The sequence below is a fragment of the Acomys minous genome, assembly GCF_964271855.1.
Source record: "Acomys minous genome assembly, chromosome: 13".
Classification (NCBI taxonomy): Eukaryota; Metazoa; Chordata; class Mammalia; order Rodentia; family Muridae; genus Acomys; species Acomys minous.
Window position 1 is genome coordinate 98,178,445 of NC_140495.1, and position 23,895 is coordinate 98,202,339.

At 44.0% G+C, this 23,895-nt stretch overlaps 1 protein-coding gene across 1 annotated transcript; it reads right to left on the reverse strand.

Annotated features, from left to right (window-relative positions):
* Nucleotides 1-12,689: 12,689 nt before the first annotated feature.
* Nucleotides 12,690-22,440, reverse strand: TFAM (transcription factor A, mitochondrial). Its single transcript, XM_084755212.1, has 7 exons — nucleotides 22,007-22,440; nucleotides 21,019-21,137; nucleotides 19,393-19,463; nucleotides 18,734-18,883; nucleotides 17,205-17,300; nucleotides 13,916-13,972; nucleotides 12,690-13,491 (listed from the first exon to the last, which is right to left on the reverse strand). Exons 1-7 carry the CDS (start codon nucleotides 22,105-22,107, stop codon nucleotides 13,351-13,353), a joined length of 735 nt encoding a protein of 244 aa, XP_084611338.1. The 5' UTR covers nucleotides 22,108-22,440; the 3' UTR covers nucleotides 12,690-13,350.
* Nucleotides 22,441-23,895: the final 1,455 nt, after the last annotated feature.

Here is a 23,895-nt window from a genome sequence, read left to right on the forward strand (position 1 = left end):
CCCCGGTTAGGTCCCTAGTATTGCATCCACTGGGAGGTGGCTGCCTAAACGGTTAAGACTGGGGAGCTGGTATTAGTAGTTAGACAGTGGTACAAGCTATCCCAAAGGCCCTGAGGACTATGGGAAACAGGAAACCTCAGGACCACCCTCAAATATGTCAGTGTCATCAGAAAAGCATGTCAGCAACACCAAAAGCACATCACAGACAGGATCCAGGTCCCCCCTAAGTTACCCTGAGCACTTTCTGTGCATGCACCAGGTCATTTATAAAAGGGGGACCACCCCACCCTCGCTCTCTTCTTCCTCGCGTCTCCCCAGAGACCACCTCTGTATACCCCTCCCAATAAAGCCTATGTGGGTCTACTGGGTGATGTGATTTGTTTATCTATTACATAGTTAGGCCGCGCACTCCTAACACCAGCCCATCTTAAACTTCCTGTCCCTCATAATAATTGTGTGTTAAGCTGGAATGTGGTTTTAGATCGTTTTATAAGGAAGATGACTGAGAGCACGCCTCACTTCAGACACTTTCCCTTTGCCCACTTCCTTCAGTGCACTATTCCCTTTAAATCTCTGTGGGCTCTACCCAGCCAACTTCCAATAGGTCTTCAAAACCACCACGGCTGCGGCTTTAGTGCCTTTTGTGAGAACTGCCTCAACCCCAATGCCACCCTCTCCAAAATCCTCTAAATATTTGCAAACTCCTTGACACACCGTTTCAAACCCCTGCAAGCTGGAGGTGCCAAAAGAAAACATTTCTTACATTGTGCTTAGACAGCAAAGCCCTTCGCTTCCAGGTGCCTGGCCTGTCCCCGACTGTCCCCATCCCATTTCTCTGAAGCTCTGCGCTGCTAGGGAAAGGCATTTGCAAACAAGGCCAGGCGGAGATCAGAGGTCTCCTGCATGGGGACACACATCACTGCTCTGTGCATCTGCTGTTTGCTTTCTTCCTGGGGAAGATATGGGGCTCCCCTTGAGGCAGTGAGGATGAAAGGCTGCAGGCGTGGGGGTGAGGGTGTGGGGGAGCAGGGGTGACAGCAGGCTTGGAGCTACATGTGGGGTCAGGGCCTGTGTAATCAGGTCTCTAGGGAGGCTGATGTGCTGATCTCCTTCAAGGCTTTGGAATCTGAATCAAGGGAGGTCACCCTGCCGGGTGCACAGGAAATTGCCAAGGGTTTAGAGGTGTCTAGCTGCACAAGTGAGACCACAGAGGGACAAACACTTAGGAAAAGAGATTGTCAGTGCTGTTGTTATGATAATGAAAACAATTGCCAGACCCCTGTGATCAGCAGTACAATCATAGGACAAGAAAAAAAAATGTGGCTCTGAGAGACAAGTCAAGGAGGCATAAACAATTACATCATTCACAGAGAGAAGTTACAGGCACCCAGTTAAAAATGATTTGGACACACATTGCTGGCTGGTCGGTAGCTGGAACTACCTGCCACTCCACACCACAGATCAAAGGAATCCATCTGAATCACAGTGGAGTGCAAAAGGAGATATGTGAGTCTAGTCACTGATGCGGGTTTCAGTAATGACAAGTCATGCAATGACCTGCTTTAAAAGTTATGGCATAGCCTGTGTGGTGGCACACACCTTTAATCCCAGCACTTGGGAGACAGAGGTGGCGGATCGCTGTGAGCTCGGGGCCAGCCTGGTCTACAAAGTTACTCCAGGACAGGCAAGGCTACACAGAGAAACCCTGTCTCGAAAACAAACAAAAAAGTTATGGCATAACCCCCCCAGGGAAACACGAGGCAATGTAAAAGGGGATGAAGCCAGGCAGTGGTGATGCAAGTCTTTAATCCCAACACTAGGGAAGCAGAGGCAGGTGGAACTTTGTGAGTTCGAGGCCAACCTGGTCTACAGAGCGAGTCCAGGACAGCCAGAGCTACACAGCGAAACCCTCTTGGGGGAGGGAGTGAGGAGTTATCACTCCATGATGTCACGTGAGCAGTGGACTCAGGGAGAAGAGACACTCCTGCAAGTTGTACAGGGAGCTCTAGGTGTGTTTTCCCAACCTCTACTGGGGTGACAGAGCTGCCTAAGAGGCATACATGGTCCCCAAGAAGCTCCAATAAACCCACTATTTCACAAGCTGGATTTGAGTGAAAGTCTATCTTTGTTATGTCACCCTATCTGGGGTGACACTAGCAGGCCACATGCTTTTGTTTCCTTCCTGCTCTGGGTATAGACACTTTCTCCAACAGTTCTGACACAGCTCTGTGTGCACTGAACATTGAAACTTCATTTCTTGATCAGCTATGGCCATCCTATTGGTTCCTCCCCAGAAGTACTACGATAATAATTTTCAAATCTACTAATAGTTTCATTAGCAATTTGAATTTTTGTTAATTTCCTAAGTTTATATTTTATTCTAGAAAATACAATGCAATGTTTGTTATATATTAGATGTTTTCTAATCTCAGTGCTCATAACATACAGTCCTGATCTAACTGTGGGTAAAAAGAACTGAATCCTGGAGACAAGACTATGAGCAAGTGTAGGCATAAGGCTATTGTGTAATTCAAATGCTGATTTCTCTATCCCCTATATCTGGTTGCAGTTCTTGTTCTGTGAATTTCCTATCTCAATATTGTGTAAACACTGCTCTCACTTGTCCCCTAATATGCCAATGAAGTAAGTAGCTTACAGCCAATCACTGAGCAAGGGAAGGAATAGGGCTGGACTTCCTGCTAGCCATGGGAGGATGAGTTAGAGGAGGAAGTAGGGGATTCAGACACAGGCAGAGGTACAGGAGAGATGAATAAAATTCAGCTGGAGCAAAGAAAGACCTAAAAAGCAAGTAACTTGGGAATTTTGGCAAAGATGGAGTCAGGATAACATCAAGGGTTAAGAATGGCCCAAAACTGCTCAAGATTGTGTTGTAAAGCTTTATAAACAAAAATAAAAGTCTTAGTTACTTGGGTGATGGCTGGGTTAAGAAAGAAACTAAGAGAAGCAAATACAGTAATATAAAAATAACAGTAGCAGGTAAGTGCTTCTGCCATTCTGACATGTCAATTTTCAGTGTAGCTCTCAGCATCAAACTGCTGTCCCCAACTGAAATCCATCTTGAGCTGAGATCTCCTATACCCATTTCTCCATGTCCCCTCATTGTCAGGAAGGGATCTCAAAATCAAAATGTTCCCTGGTCTCCTTTGTATATCAGGAGCATTTTCCTGACATATCTTCATCTAGTTAGTGGAGTACTTCTGCCTTTCCTCCTAAAGGCTTGAGAGCCCCCACCCACCCACCCACCCACCACTTACAGCAACGCCAGTCTGGGAGGACACTTCAGATTCAAATCATAACAGACGCTAAACCAGGTAGACTATGACAAAGGTCACAAGGGGCTTGATTTAACTATGCATGAACTGTCACCCTGAGACTATCTGTTGATCATTTCTTTCATAGTATTTTATTGTTCAAATTTTCACTTGTAATTTAATTTCCCACTTCTCTATCCTCTTGTTGTTGCTCTTGTTATAACTAGGTCTAGAACCTGGCTTTGTATTAGGCAGATGTCCCAGGAGGAACAAGAGTAAAAATAACAAGAGGGTGTGTAACAGATTTGCATCCATAGGGTCTGGGCAGCCCACAAAAGTGGTTCTCTACAGGCTGAGAACCCTGAGGTCGCCTAGTCTACAAGGTTGCACATCTCCCCAGGCCCAAATCAGTGACTGAGGCCAGAGCTCCTTGTAGACCCATGGAATTGAGTTCTTACACTGGATGGCCTGAGAATGGAGTCAGATGCCAGTTTTGGGGGATGGGGCAGCAACAGTAATTACAGATCTGTCCACAATCTACAGAAAACAGCTTCTTGCCTCAGAGGAGATAAAAGATAGTTAGTTCTGGAGCCTAATGTGAGTGGTCATGGGTGAGAACACAGAGGACTTATTATCTCCTAGCCTGTCGAGCCTGCCTGTCCATCATGGAATCACAGGGGCGACCTGCTAACCTGTTGGGAGTGAGAACTTCCACTTTCTTTCTTTGCCAATCACTGTTGAACTTCGAAGACTGGCTGCGATGAGCTTCTGACTCTCCAGGCGAATGATGCTTAGGCCCTACTCTCCTTGACATTGTGTGCGGTTCCCTCCTCAAGCCCTTCACCCTTGCTTATTTTGGAAGTCCCAAACGAATCTCTGCCACGGTGGCCAGATCAGGCTCCAGAGCTTCCCTCCAGTGCCTTTGACACATGCCCTCATGTCCTTGGGTGCACGTTCCAGATCGTGTATGTCTCTTGTGTGACTCTCCTTGGGGGGATGTGAACAAGTATCTATTCACCCTCAATAAGGCATCAAAGACAGACTGAAGAAAGAATCCAGCCATCTAGCTTGGTGAACCAAGTATACTGGGTTTACTTACAGGGCATGGCTGACTTGGGCAGCTCCATCAGTGGAAAGCTGCTCCCTGTCCATCCTGTAGGCAGCTTCATAGAAGAGCCTCTTCTCCTTCCAAAATCCCTGTTGTGCATGCACATAACTCCGGAGAGGGGCCTTGTGAATCTTAGAATCCTTCCTTCCTGCCTGCCAGGAGAGTATGTTTCTGCTTAGAGCAAATAGCTCCACATCACCTTATGCAAATGATGCCTCAATTCTACAGGATAGCAACTGTCAATCTTGCCAGTTCACATACTCGCCTGTATTCTACAATCCACCCCCCTTCCCCACAGGTCAAGTGCAGGATGGAAAAGAGAAAAGAGTATGTGATCCAACAGTGGCTTTCACACTGTATACCATCCCTGGTTGCTTGCATATTTTTAAAAAGAATAAATTTGGCTCTGCCCATCTCTGCGGTTCTATTCATACCGTTTTGCTAAAAAACCTGGAGCACTGAATTCTGGGTAGAATCAAGTGCCTAGTTCAGCTTAGCTCATGATTCAAAATGCAACTGTTCAAGTGTTACAACCTTCTTTTGATTCCTTTCTAGATCCCTCACCCACCCCAGTCATCAATTTATAGTTGAGTCATTAGGGGCCAAGAGTTTATGGGGGGTTTTTGCTTTGTTTTGTTTTGTTGTTGGTTTGTGGAGTCTCATCCCTTGGCCAGGATGTGCGCCAACTGTAAGGCAGTATTTGGATGGGGATGGTGGAGAACTAAGTGCACAGTGGTTTGTCCACGAATTTTGGTATTGACATTATCTGAAATGCTGGTAGCTTGGCACCGTATGTTCAAAAATCTAAGTTATTCAGGACATTTCCCAAAGGCTGCTTTTTTTTTTTTTTTTTTTTGCCGTGAGGTCCCACTTGTCATCATTATTGAGTCTAAATGAATTTGAATAGCTGATGAGACATCGCCTTTCTGAACAATGGTTTTCTCACACTCATACACCATGTACTCTCTGCCCTTTTACCCCACTGTTCCATCTGTATCTCCCCACATGAGGCGAAGCATGAAGCAACCATCTTCCTGACTTAGGCTTACTTAGCATGATGATTCCGTTCATTTTCCTATAAAAGAGATTTCTTTGGGTAAATAATGCCTGGTTTTTATGGAGAGTGGGACATGATGGTTCTGTTGGCTGCTGAGAATAAGAAATGGGAGCATAGGCTGGGTGTGGTGGCGCACGCCTTTAACCCCAACACTCGGGAGGCAGAGGCTGGCGGATTGCTGTGAGTTCGAGGCCAACCTGATCTACAAAGTGAGTCCAGGACAGCCAAGGCTACAGAGAGACCCTGTCTTGAAACAAACAAAAACAAAAACAAAAAAAGGAGCACAAGAAGACACAACAAGCAAAACAGCCAGAACTAGCTCTAGTCCTCTATAAAAGCCAAGCAGAAGAAAGGGCTCCAAAGCAATGAAACTAACTAAAATACAGAAAGCAGCTGTGTGGCCATCTTCGCGGCTGTTCTACTGCTGTGACTAAACACCGAGACCAAGGCAACTCAGAGAAGCGGCTCACTGCAGACTTGCTTTCTGTTTCAGAGGTGAGGCCAACATCTTCATTCATTGTGTTCCAACAGTAGTTGAGCACTTACTTCCTGATCCACAAGGAGCCAGAGAGTGAGATTGAGCCTGGCATGGGCTTTCGAAACCTCAAAGGCCACCCCCAGTGACACACTTTCTCCAACAAAGCCACACCTCCTAACCCTTTCTAAATAGTCCACCAACTAGAGACCAAACATTCAAATGCATGCCTGCCTAAGAGGCCATTCTCATTCAAACCACCACAGCGGATGTCCTGCTTGGCTTTCGGTTGCCATGACAATTACCATGGCCAACAACAACTTGGGGAGGAAAGGTTACAGTTTATCATCCAGGAAAGCCAAGGAGGGAGCTCAAGGCAAGAACTTAGAAGCAGGAATGAAAGCACAGAACATGCAGGATTACTGTTCCCGGCTTGCTTCTAGGCTCAAGTTCAGCTAGGGGTGTAGGGGTGTAGGGGTGTAGGGGTGTGTGTGGTCTGTTTTGGTTTTTGAGACATGGTTTCTGTGTCGCCTTGGCCATCCTGGACTTGCTCTGTGGACCAGGCTAGCCTCAAACACAAAGATGTGCCTGCCTCTGCCTTTGAGTGCTGGAAATACAGGCATGCACCACCAAGCCTGGCTCAGCTAGCTTTCTTATACGACCCGGTCCCATATGCATAGAAGTGGCACATCCACAGTGGGCTGGGCCCTCTCCACCAACCAGCAATTAAAACAATGCCCCATAGACTTGCCAATAGGCTAATCCGATGCAGGCAGGGTCTTACTGAGTTTCCTCCTTCCAAGAGAGTCCTCAGTGGACACCAGCAGCTTCTAGGCCTTCCAAGGCAACTGGGTATGGAGTACCAGTGTCCTGAGTATGCTATGTCTCTCTAGTCTGAGTGACAATGGCCACTAACCAAGACTAACCGTAAGGTAGTTGTACAGAAACTGAAGGGCACATGGGGTGGGGAGGCGTAGGCTCAAAAGAAAAACAGTTTGCCTAGCTAGGCCAACTGGCACTCTGCTTGAGATGAGCAGAACTGTGCCACTACAATGCAGATCAGGCTTGCAAGTCAGGAGCTGCCAATCTTTGTTGCCTGGGCCGGAATTGGGAGGGAGGGTCTTTTTCTAAAGACCTCCGGGTTTAATAATGTGAATCATGCGGCTGCTGTGTAGCCAGCATATGGATTTTAGTGCAGAATAGATGATGTGTTAGGGCATAAAACAAGGCCAGCAACATAAAGACAAACACCAGCAATCAGGCACAACGAAATATGTCAATCCACAAACTGTGGAATTATCTATTGCCTTCCTCCATGACTAAAATGCCAGAGACAGTCAATCCACTGGAGAAACAGAATTCAGAGCCGGGCTGGAGAGCCGGCTCAGCCGTTGAGAGTATTAGAGCACAAATTGCTTTTACAGAGTTTGGGTTCCAGCATCCACATCGAGTTCACTACAACATTGCAGAGAGTCCAGTGTCTTTTGGCTTCCTTATTTGCACACCTGCATATACTGGGTATAAGCCTGCACACATGCACACAAATAAAAACATTGTTTAAAATTAAAAATAGCAAATCCAAGTTATTTTAAAGCTATATAGCCTATGAAAAACCTTCAAGAGAGCTGCTGGGCTGTGGGTACTCCTTTACTTCCTCAGAAGACAAAACAAGTTTGAGGCCAACTTGGTCTACAGAGTGAGTTCTGGGACAGCCAGAGCTACACAGAGAAATCCTGCCTCGAGAAAAGCAAACACAAACAAACAACCCGCAAACCTTCAAGCTAAGAAAAACTGAACATTTCAAAGCAATGTTTCTGTAATGAAAACGTTAATGTTTTATGGAAACAATACATGCATATGTGCAAAGACAGTTCAGAGCTAGAGTCAGGAAAGGGCAAACTCACAGGGCTATATGAAGCTGGAAAGCAAGGCTGCTGTGGTAGTTTCCTAGGTGAGCATTAGCTATGCTTAGATGTGCTGGTATGCAACTGAAATGTTCATCAGAGCTCTTGTGTGGACGGTTTGTGGTGCAGCTAGTGTCAGATCACTGGGTTTTCTTCTCCCTCTGGGTAACTACATCTTGCCCCTGCTGTATCCCTTTTCTCTGCTTCCTATCCATGCACTTGGATAGCCTCTTGCTCTAAATCTTTCCATCAAGGCTCCTGCCTAACCATAGACCCACCATAGGCACACAATACAACACGAAGCGAAGTACCCTCGCCGATTTTATAGATATTGGACTAGAGTTCTAGTAAAAGCCCATAGGAGGTAGTCAGGATCTGAACACACCTATGCACAAGAATGTTAGTTCAGAGTACAGCTGTTCTGGCCAGAGATCACATCCAAAGATCTTCTACGTCTATGTGATCCTCCTGGAATATAAACACACCTTTAATCCAGGAGACAGAGGCAAACAGATCTGAGCTCAAGGCCAGCCTTGTACTGAGCAAGTATCAGGTAAAGAAAAGCTTAGGTCCGGGTGTGGTGATACATGCCTGTAATCCCAAACGAAGGTAAAATTAGTTTGGAGAAGAAACTAACTCATGTTTGAAAGTGATGCCTAATTGAGTGCAGAAAAGGTGATGAAACAGGTAAGATTTGACAAAACTCAACACACCCAACTCTCATAGAGAGCAAAGCAAAGCTATTTAAGGAGCAGTTTTACAGAGAGGGGAGGCAGTTTTTACCAGGACAGTAATAGAGACAGGTTGCAGAGAGAGCACTCAGGTGAAGACGCAATGAGCCAGAAAATGAGAAACCAGATTAGAGCAGATTGCTGAGTTAGTTTGAGGCCAAGCAGAGCAATTTTGGGATGAAAGAAAAGCCAGATTAAAGTCAGCTGGGAAGAGAGTGTGAGCCAGCCCAGAGCTCAGAAAGAAATACAAAGGGTTAGTTTACTGAGCATACGTCTCAGAGGCTGAAAACTTTCAGGCCTAGGTTAGATTGTACGGAGGCTAGACACTTCCAGGACTAGGCCTAGGTTAGCTGACAATTACAACAGGAGTATTAAAAGTTGCTTTTATATAAGCAGTTAGCCTCCCAGATAACAATCGAGCCAGGAGAATAAAATTACTTTTACACATCTAATCTGATTATCAGGTGGAATTGGGGCTGAGCCAGGGCTTTGTGGATGTTAGACAGGCTCCCTTCCTGAGTGCACTTTAGACAAACCAGATTACAGACATTTTCAGATTTTACAAATTTTTAAAAAAATTACAAATAAATGAGATCTTGGGGTAAAACCCAAACCTAAAATAAAGTGTGTGTGTGTGTGTGTGTGTGTGTGTGCATGCAACATATTATATATATAACCTAAAAGTTATCTCCCACATTTCCAGCTGTTTCCACTTCCCTGTGACCTATCAGGACCATAAAGTGAAGAAGGCTCTCATTGCACTGGCAATGCTTAAGGCTTAAGATTAGAAACATTCTTGATTAGAGGATGCTAGGGACTCCTCAACTTCTACCATTTTATGCCCAAAATGAAGCTACAAATACACCTTTTACCATTTTGATCTTCGTGAACATCGTATGTTTACATCAGAAACCATTATAGTTTATAATGAGCCTGATTTAAATAATAGGGCTGTATTTAACATATTTCAAATTCTTGTTTAGCATTTAATTTAAATATGCAGTTTCTTGGTCAGCATTTTTAACTCTATAAAAGAATGGCTTTATGTTTCATGTATTTTATAACAAACATGATCAGTAATTAAATAGCAAAAATATTTCATTTATGAATGATAAACAATTGATGGTACCAATTATGCATAATTTTACTTTTTGCTCAGGAAGTTTTGCAAATTCAGAGTAATAAATTCATTTTATTTTAAGTTCAATTATAAAAAAATATGTACTTTACACTTCAAAACATACAAACAGTTATAACATTTTCAAGCATGTCATTTGACAGGCTGGTGCCAAATGCAATAGGGGGGGGGGTGGGGGGGGGGAGCCCAGTGGTGTGGTGGTGCCTGCTTTTAATCCCAGCACTTTGGAGACAGAGGCAGGCGGATCTCTGTGAGCTTAAAGCCAGCCTGGTCTACAAAGTAAGTCCAGGATAGCCAAGGCTACACAAAGAACCTTGTTTTAAAAAATGGGAGGGGGTTGCTGTCAGGGGAAGTAAAACATTATCATTTTATTTTATTTTTTTGAGACAGTTTCTCTATGTAAGCTCTGGTTGACCTGGAACTCCCTTTGTAGACCAGACTGGCCTTGAACTCGAGATCTGCCTGCCTCTGCCTCCCAGAGTGTTGAGATTACAGGCATACACCACTACCCCCTTCTTACAATGATAGCCCAAGCCAAGCACAGTGGTGCACAACTTTAATCACAGCACTTGGGAGGCAGAGGCAGGTGGACAGCGATGCCAGCCTGGTCTACAAAGTGAGTCCAGGACAGCCAAGGCTACACAGAGAAACTGTCTCAAAAAACAAAAACAAAAACCCAACCAAACAAAAAAGATATGGGCAAACAGAATTGCCAGACACTATTGCTTCGACATATAAGGTGGTGTCTCAGCACCACCTGGTGGCACAGTGACTGTGAAGAAACCCAGGAAGACTTTCTAGCTTCCTTAGAGCCATTTAATGTATACTAATACCAGCTTTTAAATTCAGAAAGACACACTTGTACCAACTAGAGTGGTTTGTTGTTTTAAGGGCAGTGCTTTAAAACAAAAACAAAAAACAAACAAACAAAAAAAAGCAAGGTAAAAGAGCAGGCTATTTGCAGTGTTATGAGAGATAAGACAGTAAAATAGCACAGTCCTTGTAAGCCTCAATGATCCAAAGTCCTGACCCTCTAATTACAGAAGTATAAAAGTCCTTCATGGCTACCTAATTTGGCAGATACAGGCTCACCTCATGCCTTCAGCTCCCCCCAACACTTCTCCAGTTCCCTTGGCAACAGCTTTTTTGCTGTAAAAAAAAAAAAAAAAGAAGTCTACAACCAGGCTTTTGAGTGGCTATTGGTTACTGATGCTGAGTTCTCATCCTTGGTAACAGAAAACTATGTGGTAGGTCAGTCTTCCACATTTACTGAGTGTGGCATGGAACCCAGGCACACATCTTTAATCCCAACACTTGGAAAGCAAAGGCAAGCTGATCTCTGTGAGTTCAAGGCCAGAATGGTCTACATAGTGATCTGGGACAGCCAGGGGTGCATAGGGACTGTCTTTAGAAAAAAGGCATGAAAACCAGATTAATGTATAAACAGTAAGCTTCTTTGACAAACAAGGAAAATCAGACCGACCAAGTATGAAAAGGCTCCTGTCCAGACTTCTCTTGGTTTCCCATTCCCTTCCCGACTAGGCTGCAAGTGCTTGAGCACTGTCCACCGTGCCCGGGAGGGTATAAGCTACGTGGTTCCATGCTTAGAGCTCTGGAGAACTGGTACCACCATGTGTCACCGTAGTGCTTGCTGTTCCTGAGTCTCTCTGAAGCACATGGTCAGTGTTAAGTCACCATTTGCTCCATTCCAAAGACAGAACCAATCAGTTCCCTTCCAGAGATCAAAGGAACGCTGGGCTCAAGTCTCCTGGAGCTGCTCTTGGGAAGGACCAAGACAGCAGCAGCTCACCCCGGCCTCTTTTCACCACCTCCAAACTATGCTGGTTTCAAACCCATACCATCTACTTCACCAAGGGAAAAAGCGGGCCTGGATTCCAATCCGCTGGGGAACTTCATCTTCAAAATTCTGATACATATTTATCTCTTTGGGGGAGAGCTGCAGAGATGGGAATCGAATCCAAGGCCTTGCATATTCTAGGCGAACTTTCTACCAGTTATATCCCCTAACGTTACATATGTAAATCTTCCATCTTCCTTCCGTATATTCTTCTGTTCCCACCTGTTCAGGGATTGCAAACGCCCGAGCATTGTGGAGCTCTAACTGCACAATCTCTAAATATCCTCAATACAGAAAATACATATGAACTCTGTTACCCTGTGTCTCTGAGAGCTGCTCGGTGGTGTGCAGTTTGAAGCCACTTGTTCTCTAAAACAAAACAGATATTGAAGAGTGATGGCTCCAACTTGGCGAGGGCTTATGGGATAAGCCAACTTAAAGGGGGTGGGGGGACGCCTTCTCTTGAGCAACACTCCATACAATGTGGCCTTCTGCACTGTCCTATACCATTACTTCAGACCAAAGAATATTTTTCTTGCCAGCACTGAGAAGAACTAGGCTTACAGTGACCCAGTGATGTCCCTAAGACAGGGTGACAGCACCATGAGGACAAGAAGCACAGCTCAGAAAACTAGCCCTGCATGCCTGGCAGCCATGATGCAGCAGGCTACAAATCATGGTACAAACTGTCTGCAAAGGGGCAACCAGATCCGCTGCGACTTCTCGAGCATACAGCACCCAACACAACAAAGCTGAGAAAAGCATATGGCTGTGTTCCAACAAATTCTAGTCACGAACACTGAAGATCATATTAATTTTTACATTCATATTTTCCTTTCAAAAAAACTATTGAAACATAAATTCGCTTCTTAATGAATAGACTCTGAAAAGCAGTTAGTCAGTGGGCTGGACGTGGCCTGCTCAACAAAGCTGGCTCTCTCCTGCACAGGCCTTTTAGCTGCCTTGGGCAATCTTTCAGATTTCTGACTTTGGAGATTAATTTTCCACATTTCTCATTTAAAAATTTATACCGCATAACCTCTATGAATACTCTCATATCAAAAATTCACTAAAAAAAAATCCTACCTAAAAAAAAAATCTATTAACCAAATAGTTCAGTCTTAAAATACATAATTCAGAAACATGTTAGGAAAATTAGAGTTTTTATTCTATGCAATAAAACAAAATGCATAGACTTGGTACATAATTTCTAATTTCTTAGTTTTTACTTTAGGAAAAAGATGAGAAAGACTTGTAAATCTCTCTGTTACTACTATAAAATGCTGTTATGACATCATCAATCACTTATATGTACAAACATCAACTCTACACATGATTTATGCCTAGGAATCACCTCATCTAATAAGTCTAGAAGCTTCTTTGAAAATGCAGTTACTTCAGAGCTCTGCCACAGCTGTGAAAGCAGCTCTGGCCCCAGAACACAAGGGGGCACACTCGCATGTAACTGTCATCAGTGTGAAAACTTCACAAAGCCACATAACTATCACCAGTGTAAAAGTCACTTCACAGTCTATCTACCAAATGCAGAATGAGTCACCACCACATGCAGACGCATGGACAGCCTCAACTCCAGTTCTTAACAAAAGGCAGAACTTGGCATGATCCTCCACTATCAGGGCTCAAAATAGTAGCAGAAATGTACTCAATAGGCAGAAGTCCATGGGCTACAAAAAAGGGAACTGAATACCAAATGTTAGCCACCTTTATCCTTTCTAAGTTGACAACTTAAGGCGTTGAGACCTAATTGGTTTCTTGTGCCTAATCACAGACAACTCCGTCTTCTGTCTTAATTCTCAGTGATGTCTCCGGATCGTTTCACACTTCGCCGGATGAGATCACTTCGTCCAACTTCAGCCATTTGCTCTTCCCAAGACTTCATTTCATTATCATAACGAATTCTATCATCTTTAGCAAGCTGAATATATGCCTGAGAAAGAGTGTTAATGTTATACTTAGAAAAGACCAATTCATCTCTGGAATGCTTCCATCCTACACAGAAATTATATCACTATCCCATGTACCAAAGGGGAATACAGAAATAATTTTTAAAAAAAATGTTCGATGAGAAAAAGTGAAGAGACAAAGTGTTTAGGAAAATGTTCTCCAAGAGTTAGTGGGTTGTTAAAAATTTCAGGACATGGAAGGAGAGAAGATGGAGGGACAGATGGGACAAGGCCATGTTTTAAATGCCAGTTTCTTTACTGACAAACATTACTAAGAGAAAAGCCAAGCTGGCCTTAGTACTTCCATCACTGGTGCTGCTGGGCTGACACTACGGGAGCCAAGGCTTGCCCTAACACACTCTTGGGCTCTCCCAAAGGACATGTGCAGCCGGAAACTGCACTACTTACCTGCTTTTCATCAAGAGACAGGTTTTTCCAAGCCTGATTTACAGTCCTCAGTTTTCCCTGTAAGACAGCAGATAGCTGAAAGGTACACACAAACACACACAGACACACACACAAAAAAACCAACAGCAGAGGAGAACATTCCTCACTTATTCCAACAAAGAACTATCTACCTTCACAAGCAACACTAAGCAACATCAGCTGACACTTGTTTCGACTGAGCTGTCACATTTGCAAAATGGAAGTGAGAATCTCTTTGGATTAAAAATGCTTGTATACAAGTATAATCTCCACTTTGTCACAAGCTAACTTCGTAGGCTGTTTTTTCTTCCTGGTAGTTGTGTTTGGTTCTGAACTTTGTGCCTAGGTGTTTGTTTAGGTGTAGTGTCATCCTGGGAAGGAGGCTATACTTTACACGCCTCCCCTCAGGCTCTGTTTATATAAGGCAATAAGGAGAGAGAAGACAGTTTAGTTTTGCACACTCCTCCAGACTCTATTCAACAAGTTTACAGTATAAATGCATGTGGCCAAACCAACAGAAATACCTATCCCCTCTCCCCTACTCCTCAAAAAAGCGGAGCCCACCCCCACTCCCAGCACGACAGGTCCCATAAGGACTGAGCACATCCTCTACCACGGTAGTCTGGCAACACGCCTTTAATACCAGGACTCAGAGGCAGAGGCAGGTGGATCTCTGTGAGTTCAGGGCAGCCAAGGCTATTACACAGAGAAACCCTGTCTCAAAAAAATAAAAAATAAAAACAAAACCCAAAAACAACAACAAAAAAAACCACCAGAACCCCTGAAATACGAATCACCCACAGAGTCTTAAGGAAAGGCTAGAATGAGGGTAAGCGCAGAGGCCACCGTTGCGGAGGGACGTGGCATGCTGGTCCTCACTGGGCAGATGGCTGCTGCCAGGCCGGAACAAACCACATGCTCCAACTGAACTAGCACGACATATTTAGATATACTGAGTTAATGAGCACTTACAAACTGAGATTCAAAAGAGACTGTAAGTGAAACTGAGTAATTTGAGTAATGTTTCTTCTGTAAATATACCGGGGATTCAACTGCTGGCAAGCACCTCATGCAGGTGTATCTGTATTTGTGTATATACTCATGTTTGTGTCTGTGTGCATGTGTTTATTTGTGTGCATCTATATATGCATGTCTCTGTGTGTACATGCACATGTGTGAGACTGTGCGCATGAGCATTAGAAGGTTGGGGTGTCTGCAGAAGTTCTCGCGTGGCTCAGGCTAGCCTGGAATTCTGTGACTTAAACTCGCCTTGAAAATGTAATTTTCCTACCTTGGTCTCTGAAGGACTGGGATAACAAACGTGAGTCACCCACCCAACTTAGCCAGTATTTTTAAGTGAATAAAACTGTCATCAAGTTCTATTTCCATTACTAAGGACAGAGTCCAGTCATTCTGCATATATTGAAAGTTTCAATACTACTATATTGCCAGCACAGAGCTTTCCTATAGTTTAAAAACATAAATAAACCCATCTAAACCCAAAGTAAATCAGTGAAGAAATTCTAAGTATCACAAAGTAAGCCTTCATCTCACTAACACTGAATCACATAATCTAAAACCCCAAGGAGACTTTCCAGCCACTAACACTACCACCAACCTTGCACTCTTACTGCCACAGCTTATGGACAAGAGTACAGGATCAAGAATTCACACTGTGATGAAGAGGTACAGGTATTTCTTTCCTAGGATTTGAGAACTAGGAAATGATTCTAGAAGATGCCAGAGTTTGAAATACTGCAAGATGGAAGAAAGATCCAATTTTGCTAAGTGGAAATAAATGAACAATGCTGGTTCCTGAAAAATGGTCTAAAGAATAAACTTCCTTGACTTATTCTAGGCTCTAACTTGTTTTTAAACTTTTATTAGTGTTAATAAAGCTGTTTCTATTTAAGGAAAATACTTTGAAGATCAGAAGCCATTTTTCTAAGCTAATCTTGGTTATTCTAGGAAAAAAAGTTTGATTTTACACTACACTAAAAAATATATTTTGCGGGGCTGGAGAGATGGCTCAGAGGTTACAAACACAGTCTGCTGTTCCAAAGTTCCTAAGTTCAATTCCCAGCAACCACATGGTGGCTCACAATCATCTATAATGAGATCTGATGCCCCCTTCTGGCACCTCTTATTATAGACATAATAAAAAAATAAATCTTTAAAAAATACATATATTTTTTGGTAAAATGAATAAAATTTTAAAATCCCAAAGAAAAGTGACTAAGAAACCAGTACAAGCCCAAGAAGAGGCCTGTTATACACATGCACTTTAAACGCATGTAGCATGTAAGTGCAACAGGACTTGTCAATGAATGTTGGATACATGTAACCCTAGTGGTGTGCCCGCTGAGCTCAATGCCTAGTGATGGCCTGAACACCTGCACTTCTTAACCACAGCAAGGAACACACAGCTGCCACTGGCACTCTTGAGGAGAGATGGACAGACTGTGTCCATCACGTTCTTGTGACTCTGTCCACATGCACAGCATGGTCCCATAGGGCAGAAATAGCCAGTCTTATTAAAGGACAAGGCATGATGAAGAGATAAGTCACACCCAAGCCCAGAACAAAGCAAGACATCCTTAATCGCTTTGCAGAGAAGCTGAAACTTCAGAGCTGTTGGATTCAAAAGTTCCTAATTCTTAACATCTCATAATGCGAAAACATTCTCTCTCTTAAATGTAACATCTCATAATGCGAAAACATTCTCTCTCTTAAATGTAAAGTTATATTACATAGAGTTCTGTGGATGTGTACATGTGTAAACCATGAAAACAGAAGGGTGACAATTAAAATTTTGAAAGTTGTCCTAGTATGTACCCAGTATGTATGTTGCAGCAGCAATGTATGGTAGCCACACAACCAACTGCATGTGGTAACAAGAGCCTCTATCTTTTCCAGCACTGGGAATCATTGGAAACCCAAGGTATCAGCAGACCCAGCTCCAAGGATTTTTATTCAGACACAAACCAGCATTTGAACTACACAATAAATTTCCATATTTCCTTCATCATGTGACACGAGACACACCTACAACTTCCTAGATGATTTTTTTTTTTTTGGTTTTTCGAGACAGGGTTTCTCTGTGTAGCCTTGGCCATCCTGGACTCACTTTGTAGACCAGGCTGGCCTCGAACTCACAGTGATCCACCTGCCTCTGCCTCCCGAGTGCTGGGATTAAAGGCATGCGCCACCACGCCCGGCTGATGATTTTAAACTAACACAAAACCTAAGAGCAACCTGCAGCTGTGCTTACCTGAGCAGATTCATCCTTAGCCTCTTGGAAGCATTCAGATACATAAATGTTGTACGCTGATCGAGGTCTTTTTGGTTTTCCAAGCAAAATTAATTCCTGAATAACAAAAATGAAAGTGGCAAATAGTCACCAGAAAGCCTAATGTTATCTGAAGAAACAAAGCATGACAACATCCAAGTGAACACAATTTTGCTATGTTTTCTTGAGATGGGGACTTGCTGGCTGCCACTTTGCGGCCATCCTTTTTCCTCTGCTTCTCAGTGCTGACACACACCCTGCATCACCACACCCAGCAATGCTGTGATCTGTATATAAGGTATGCTTGTTCTATCTTGGAAGTCTGAAACTTTTTCAAGCATAAAATCTTAAAAAGGGTAATACATGAGGCATTTCTCCATAAAGGTTCTTTTCCTTTATATTTTATTTTTGTAGCTTCCATGAACTGAATCTGCATTTACATATAAAACCTTCTTAAAACATTTTTTTAATCCCAGTTTCCTCCGTGCAGGACATTGTCCTTCTACTGGACTAGTCTACACATGTTCCCATTGACCCCAATAAACACACAACTATTTGTTTAGTAGCCTTATTTCATTCCTTTCCTTGCACGGCTCCTAACATTTAAAATTCGAAATATATACTCAATTCTTGCCAGTTGACAAGAAGGAGCTATGGAATGGGCACACTGCGTCTCTTGTGCTTGATCCCAAACTCACTGTGATAAGATACGGCACTTTTCTCTATTTTCTGAGTTTGGAGAGCAGCAGTACCTGACTGTATCAAGTCCTAGGGTAGATGACACAGCACAGCAGATAAAGGAGTGTATTGCACAACCCCAGGAAAGGTGAAAGGGCAGAATCAACGCCACAGTTGTCCTCTGACCTTCACACTGGTGCCCCCCCCCATAACATATATACACACATGAATAAAATGTAAAAACTGGAGGGGTCCGAAATGTGTTAGGAAACCAAGGGTATTAACTGACGAAGGTCTTATATACATGGGTTTGATTATAGAAACTAAAAGAGTGTTCCTTAAAGAAAAATACAGCCTGATTTTGAAACAGTGGCCTTGATGTGAAAGTAAAGGTGAGAAGGAAAAAATTTAACCATGCAGATGTTTTAATAGTTATTTCTTTGAAAGAAAATAGAAACCTACCTCAAGGGAACTCCTTACTTGAGTAACTGGCATTTTCCTCTGATGTACTAATGAAGGTATTTAGTATGTTTGGCAACCTTCAAAATCATGATCCTCTATAGACAATTCAAACGTGAAAATTACTCTAGAAGGCAGACTCAGAGTAAAGACTTTTGCTGTGCATCAGTCACTTGCTCAGGCCAGTCCTACTGACAGTTGCAACCAGAACTTCCCAGACAGAGCATGTGATAGATGATGACCCCGCTTTTGCCTGACTAGAATGCCCAAAAGCACTCTGCTGTATCAAATCTTCTGACACTGACACAAGGGAGAGCTATTGGACCCTTGGTTATGATGACCATTTTCACAGGAAACATGTCACTGATACTCACCCTTCTTTTTATCAACGCTTTCTTTTTTAAACGTTTTTGCCTGACTTCTTTCTCAAAAGACACCAACTGACTTGGTGTTAGCTGTTTTTTAAACTTGTCCATGGCTTCTTTATACGCTTTCCAATCTGCCTTAAAATCAGCTTCATATGCCTGTAAATTAAAAACCCAAATAAAAATCAGCAAACTGGTGCTGGCAAACTCAATACATCACATTTGCCAAGGAAAGACAACTACAGTGAGATAAAGGTAGGTGAACAGCCAAATGCAAATGTATTCCAAGATGTATTTTTCACATGCTTGCTAATCAAACTACAAGGACAGCAACTGGCCACCCTTCCTGACTGTTGTCAACCTTTACCTGAGCTCCACCCGTCCACATCAACATCATCTATGAAACAAAAGGTATAAAACACGTATGTGGCATGACTGTGGGAGGGTGGGGGAAGACTAAGAAGATGGCCAGTGTCTATAACCCTCATGCTGGGGCGCAGGGGTTGCAGAGAGAAACAGGTGGATCCTTGGAGCTTGCTGGCCAACCAGTACAGTTCAGTTCGCAAGCTATGAGCACAAGCAAAGGCCCTGTCCAAAAGCAAAAGTTATGAAAATAGGTATCTCTAGCCACAGAGCTGGTCAGCCAAACTGAAAACATAAATGCTTACTTTTTTTTCTTCATCTGGTAGTTCCCTCCACACGGCCGCAATTTTTCTAACCAATTCTGAAAGTTTTGCATCTACAAATTAGAATTGAATAAAAATGGATGTCTCAATTTTATTTCTTAGGGGTTAACGTCTCCAAGCTTTTGAAAATAGCCTAGTGGCACTAGAATAAAACTAATTACATACATCTCTACACTCTAGCTTTACGGAGTATGTACAGACTACCAAGGAGTCCTTAGAAACCCATTGCTAGGTTAAGCACTTGGGTAACCAAATGCTTCAAGTTTCTGATTTCTTTATTTCAATCAAAATATTCTGTCATGTCTTTCAGGAATTATTGTAAGTAAAACCCAAGTAAACCACAAACTAGCCTTCCTCACACAACAGCATCTTGAGCTGGGGACAACCAGCTCATCCATGAGTGGGACCTGGCCTGGCTGCAGCAGGCAGATGTGCTAGTGTCTGAAGTGACACAGCCACCCCTGGGTGTTGCCTATGAACTGGGCTGGGCAGTGGCTTGTGGTAAACAAATTCTATGCCTGTTCTGACTACAATCTGGCCGAGTGCTTTCCACCGTGATCAGGGAGCAGGAGATGGCTCGAGGTTCCAGGTATGCATGGGGCTCCGTAGAGGATGAGGTGGAGACCAGGCGTATCTTCCTCAGGGGACACCTACCTTCAGTAAGCCAAGTGTCTGGCTTAATCCTACTTTATTAAAGAAAAAAAAATTTTTTAAGAAGTATCATAAAGATATTATAAAATGAATCCATTTCCTCCTTTGTCTTTAACTGGGGATACAACTGCTTTATCAGACATGTGTCAGTACCAAGTCTTACATATTAGAAAACAAGGATATAGATATGTGCACACGTCAACCTAATTATTTACCTTTATTTTACGTGCATTGGTGTTTTGCCAGTATGCATGTCTACGTGAGAGTCAGATCTTCAAGTTACAGTCAGCTGTAAGCTGCCATATGGGTGCTGGGATCTGAACCCGGGTCCTCTGGAAGAGCAGCCAGTGCCCTTAACCACCGAGCCATTTCTCCAGCCCCTCAATCTCTTATCTACAATAAGAGTACTTTAATATGATTTTCACAAGTGTCTTGTGAGGAATACAGACAAATACCTCAGGCTGTGGAAATCGTAAGTAAGGACTAACTTATTAATTCAACAATTATCTTTACATTACATAACTCACATGAAAGCCCTACATTTTCTTAGGCTACCTGGAATCTTTCCTATTGCAGGTTGTTTTTTTTTTTTTTTCAGGAACTCAGATAATTTTCAGTTAACAGTGATTTATATACGTCATCATTACATTTTACAGAACACCTCCTGGTTAAGTTATTTTACTGCGCCTTTACAAACAATGTCCTATTGCATTAGTAAACCCAGGACAACTAGGTCTCAGCTTTAACTATTTTCTCTAGGGTATGCACCACTCTACAGGTTATTTTAAAAATACTGTTCTCATTCATATTTAAGAAATTACTATTAGCTATAAGATGCTATACAGACTACCAAAGAAAAGGACTGTTGCCAGATGCCCTGGCAGCGCAAATCAAGATTGTAGATTAAAAAAAAAAAAAATCACATTAGAGAAAAGATTTAGGCCGCAAACTCCTTACCTGGGTATTTAGCTTTAAATCTGGGTAGCTGTTCTGTAGAAAATCGAAGGTATGAGCTCATAGGTTTCTTTGGATAATTACCCAAGTTGGATGAAAAACATTTAGGAATACAGAAAAGGCTACACAGGAATAAAAAGAACCGAAGGTCAGATTTGTAGCATTCATACACGGACCTCGGAGTCTAAATATAGCGCCAGCCAAGGTGCTAAAATATCCAACACCTTCACCTAAAACACTAATAACTGGTGAGGGGGCCGGTGGGGAAGTGGGGGGTGGCGGGAGGACAGGTCTTTAATCCCAGCAGGAGGCAGAGGCCAGCCTAGTCAACGCAGTTGAGTTACAGGGCTACACAGTGAAACCCTGTCTCAAAACAATAGATAAATAAACAAACAGCGAATGACTTTTAAGTGATTTCCTTTCCCCCAGCTGTGTTAAGAGTTAAATGCACGCGCTTCATTTGTATAAGCTCGCTATGAAGCTCTCCACAGCCGACCACTCCCAAGCCTTAAGAGTTAACGTTAAAACTCTGCCATAACCAGGGCTGAAGCCTGCAAACAGGGCACCCTGGGTGACGCTAGCCAAGGGGAAGACGGGGCTGCAGGGATGAAGCCTGCAAACAGGGCACCCTGGGTGACTCTAACCAAGGGAAAGATGGGGCTGCAGGGATGAAGCCTGCAAACAGGGCACCCTGGGTGACTCTAGCCAAGGGGAAGACGGGGCTGCAGGGATGAAGCCCAAGCCAGGTAACAGTAGGGGAGACCGTTCCGCGCCACAGCTCCTGGTCAACACCCCCCCCCCTTCCCGCCACCACCTCCAAGGTTCGAGGAGGTCGGAAGGAGCCCTCTGCGCCTCCGCGCCGACAAATGACAGGAAGTGTGTTCGGGCACTAAAGGCGTGAAGCCCGTGAAGCCCCACGCGGCCCGAAGACTCCGGTGGAACGGGGGCAGACAGATGAAGGGACGTGCGGCGCCCCTCGCCCGCGGCCTACCTGAACGGCGAGGGCAAGAGGCCCCCGCAGTCCGCGCACATCGCGGCCCTCGAGCGCCCGAGTGCCCTTAGCGCGCCCCACATTCCCCGTAACAGCGCCATCGGTCGGGCCGACGATGCGTTAGCCCGGCGCCGCCCGTGGAGAGCCGTCGTCGCACGCAGCACGATGCACACCCCGCGTGGGAACACCGAAGGTTTGTTATCATGCCCGCCACGCGCGGGGCACTGTGGGAAGCCCGGACTTCCGGTCTGCGGCAGGAGGTGGAGCGGACGGAAGGCGAGGTTGCGTCCCCCCGCCTCCTTCGGTGGGCGGAGCTGAGAAGGGAGTGGGTCTTGGGCGAGGCAAGGAGGGCTAGAAAGGGTGTAGCTGGGCCGCTGGCCGGAGGCCCCGCCGAGTGTTCTGGGCGGCCTGCAGGCTGATGCAGGACTGGGGCCTCGCCTGCCAGTTCAGATACCTTACGTTCGTGCTGCGGCTTATGTCACAATGCCTGGGCCCTGAGTTCAGAAGGCAGCGGTATTGCAGATACCCAAGCCTCAAACTGCAGGAGAAGGCAGTGTCCTCTGAGCTCACAGGAAAGCACACGGGGCTGGAGAGGGGGGGAGTGGTCATGAAACATCTGGTTTTCTATGCCGTCCTCTCTTTACCACCCCCAAGGGCCTACATGACTGAAAGAGAGAACCGACTCATGCAAGTTGTCCTCTGACTTTGGCATATACACACAAAAGTAAATGTGAAATTTAAAAAATCAATAAGCCGGGCATGGTGGCACGCGCCTTTGATCCCAGCATTAGGGAGGCAGAGGCAGGTGGATCGCTGTGAGTTTGAGGCCAGCCTGGTCTACAAAGTGAGACCAGAACAGCCAATGCTACACAGAGAAACCTTGTCTCAAAAAAACAAAACAAAGTAATTACTAATACTATTACTAATAATAATAATAGTAATAATTAATAACAGTAATAATAATAAAGCAGGGTGTGATGGCGCATGCCTTTAATCCCAGCACTCGGGAGGCAGAGGCAGGTGGATCACTGTAAGTTCGAGGCCAGCCTGGTCTACAAAGTACATCCCAGCATTTGGGAGATGGAGACGGGTGTTCAAACTCATCCCCTGCAACAAAGCAAGTTCAATACTAGCCAGGGATAATACATAAGACCCTGCCTCAAAAAACAAAACAAGAGCAACAACAACAAACTAGTCCTAATAATAACAAAACAAAAATATTCCTAAAGTAGCAACTGAGCAGAGAATGTAATACTAATACTCAGTTTCCCACTTTGCAAATCATACCGACTAGATGAGTTTGCCCAGCCACAGCCCTAAAATTGCATCATGAGGACACCTTGAGTGGAGACTGACCACTCATTTAGTGGTCAATTTGTGCCTTACAAATACTAGGTTCTGTTTTTTGTTTTGTTTTGCGTGCAATGGCATGGAAAACATTAGGAAGATCTAAAGATGCCTAAGGGCTTCAAGCTGTTAAATATGCTACTTAAGGGCTGGGAGTGTAACAACTTGTAGGGTGGCTGCCTGGTGTATATCAAGTCCTTGGCTTAGATCCCCAGCATAAGCCATAAGCCTCTAGTCCCAGGACTTGGGAGGCTGAGGCAAGGAGGATCAGAATTTCAAGGTTATCCTTGGCTACATAGTAAATTCCAGATCAGCCAGGTTACAGACTTTGTCTCAAAATTAAATTAAATTAATAACTTCTAAAAATAACTATCTCATCAGGCTTGGTGGTGGATACCTTTACTTTCAGGGAGACAGGAGAAAGGTGGATCTCTGTGAATTAGAGCCTGGTCTATATAGCAAGTTTCAGAGATAGAGTTCACAGATCCAGCCTAAAAACAAAACAAAACAACAACAAAAGCCCACCTCTTCTGTTGCATACC

Coding starts and splice junctions, on each gene's coding strand:
- TFAM (XM_084755212.1), bottom strand. CDS start 22,107: ATGGCGCTGTTACGGGGAATGTGGGGCGCGCTAAGGGCACTCGGGCGC. Junction 19,464..21,018: donor ATTTAAAGCTAAATACCCAG/GTAAGGAGTTTG, acceptor TCTAATTTGTAG/ATGCAAAACTTTCAGAATTG. Junction 13,492..13,915: donor TGTCTCTTGATGAAAAGCAG/GTAAGTAGTGCA, acceptor ACTCTTTCTCAG/GCATATATTCAGCTTGCTAA.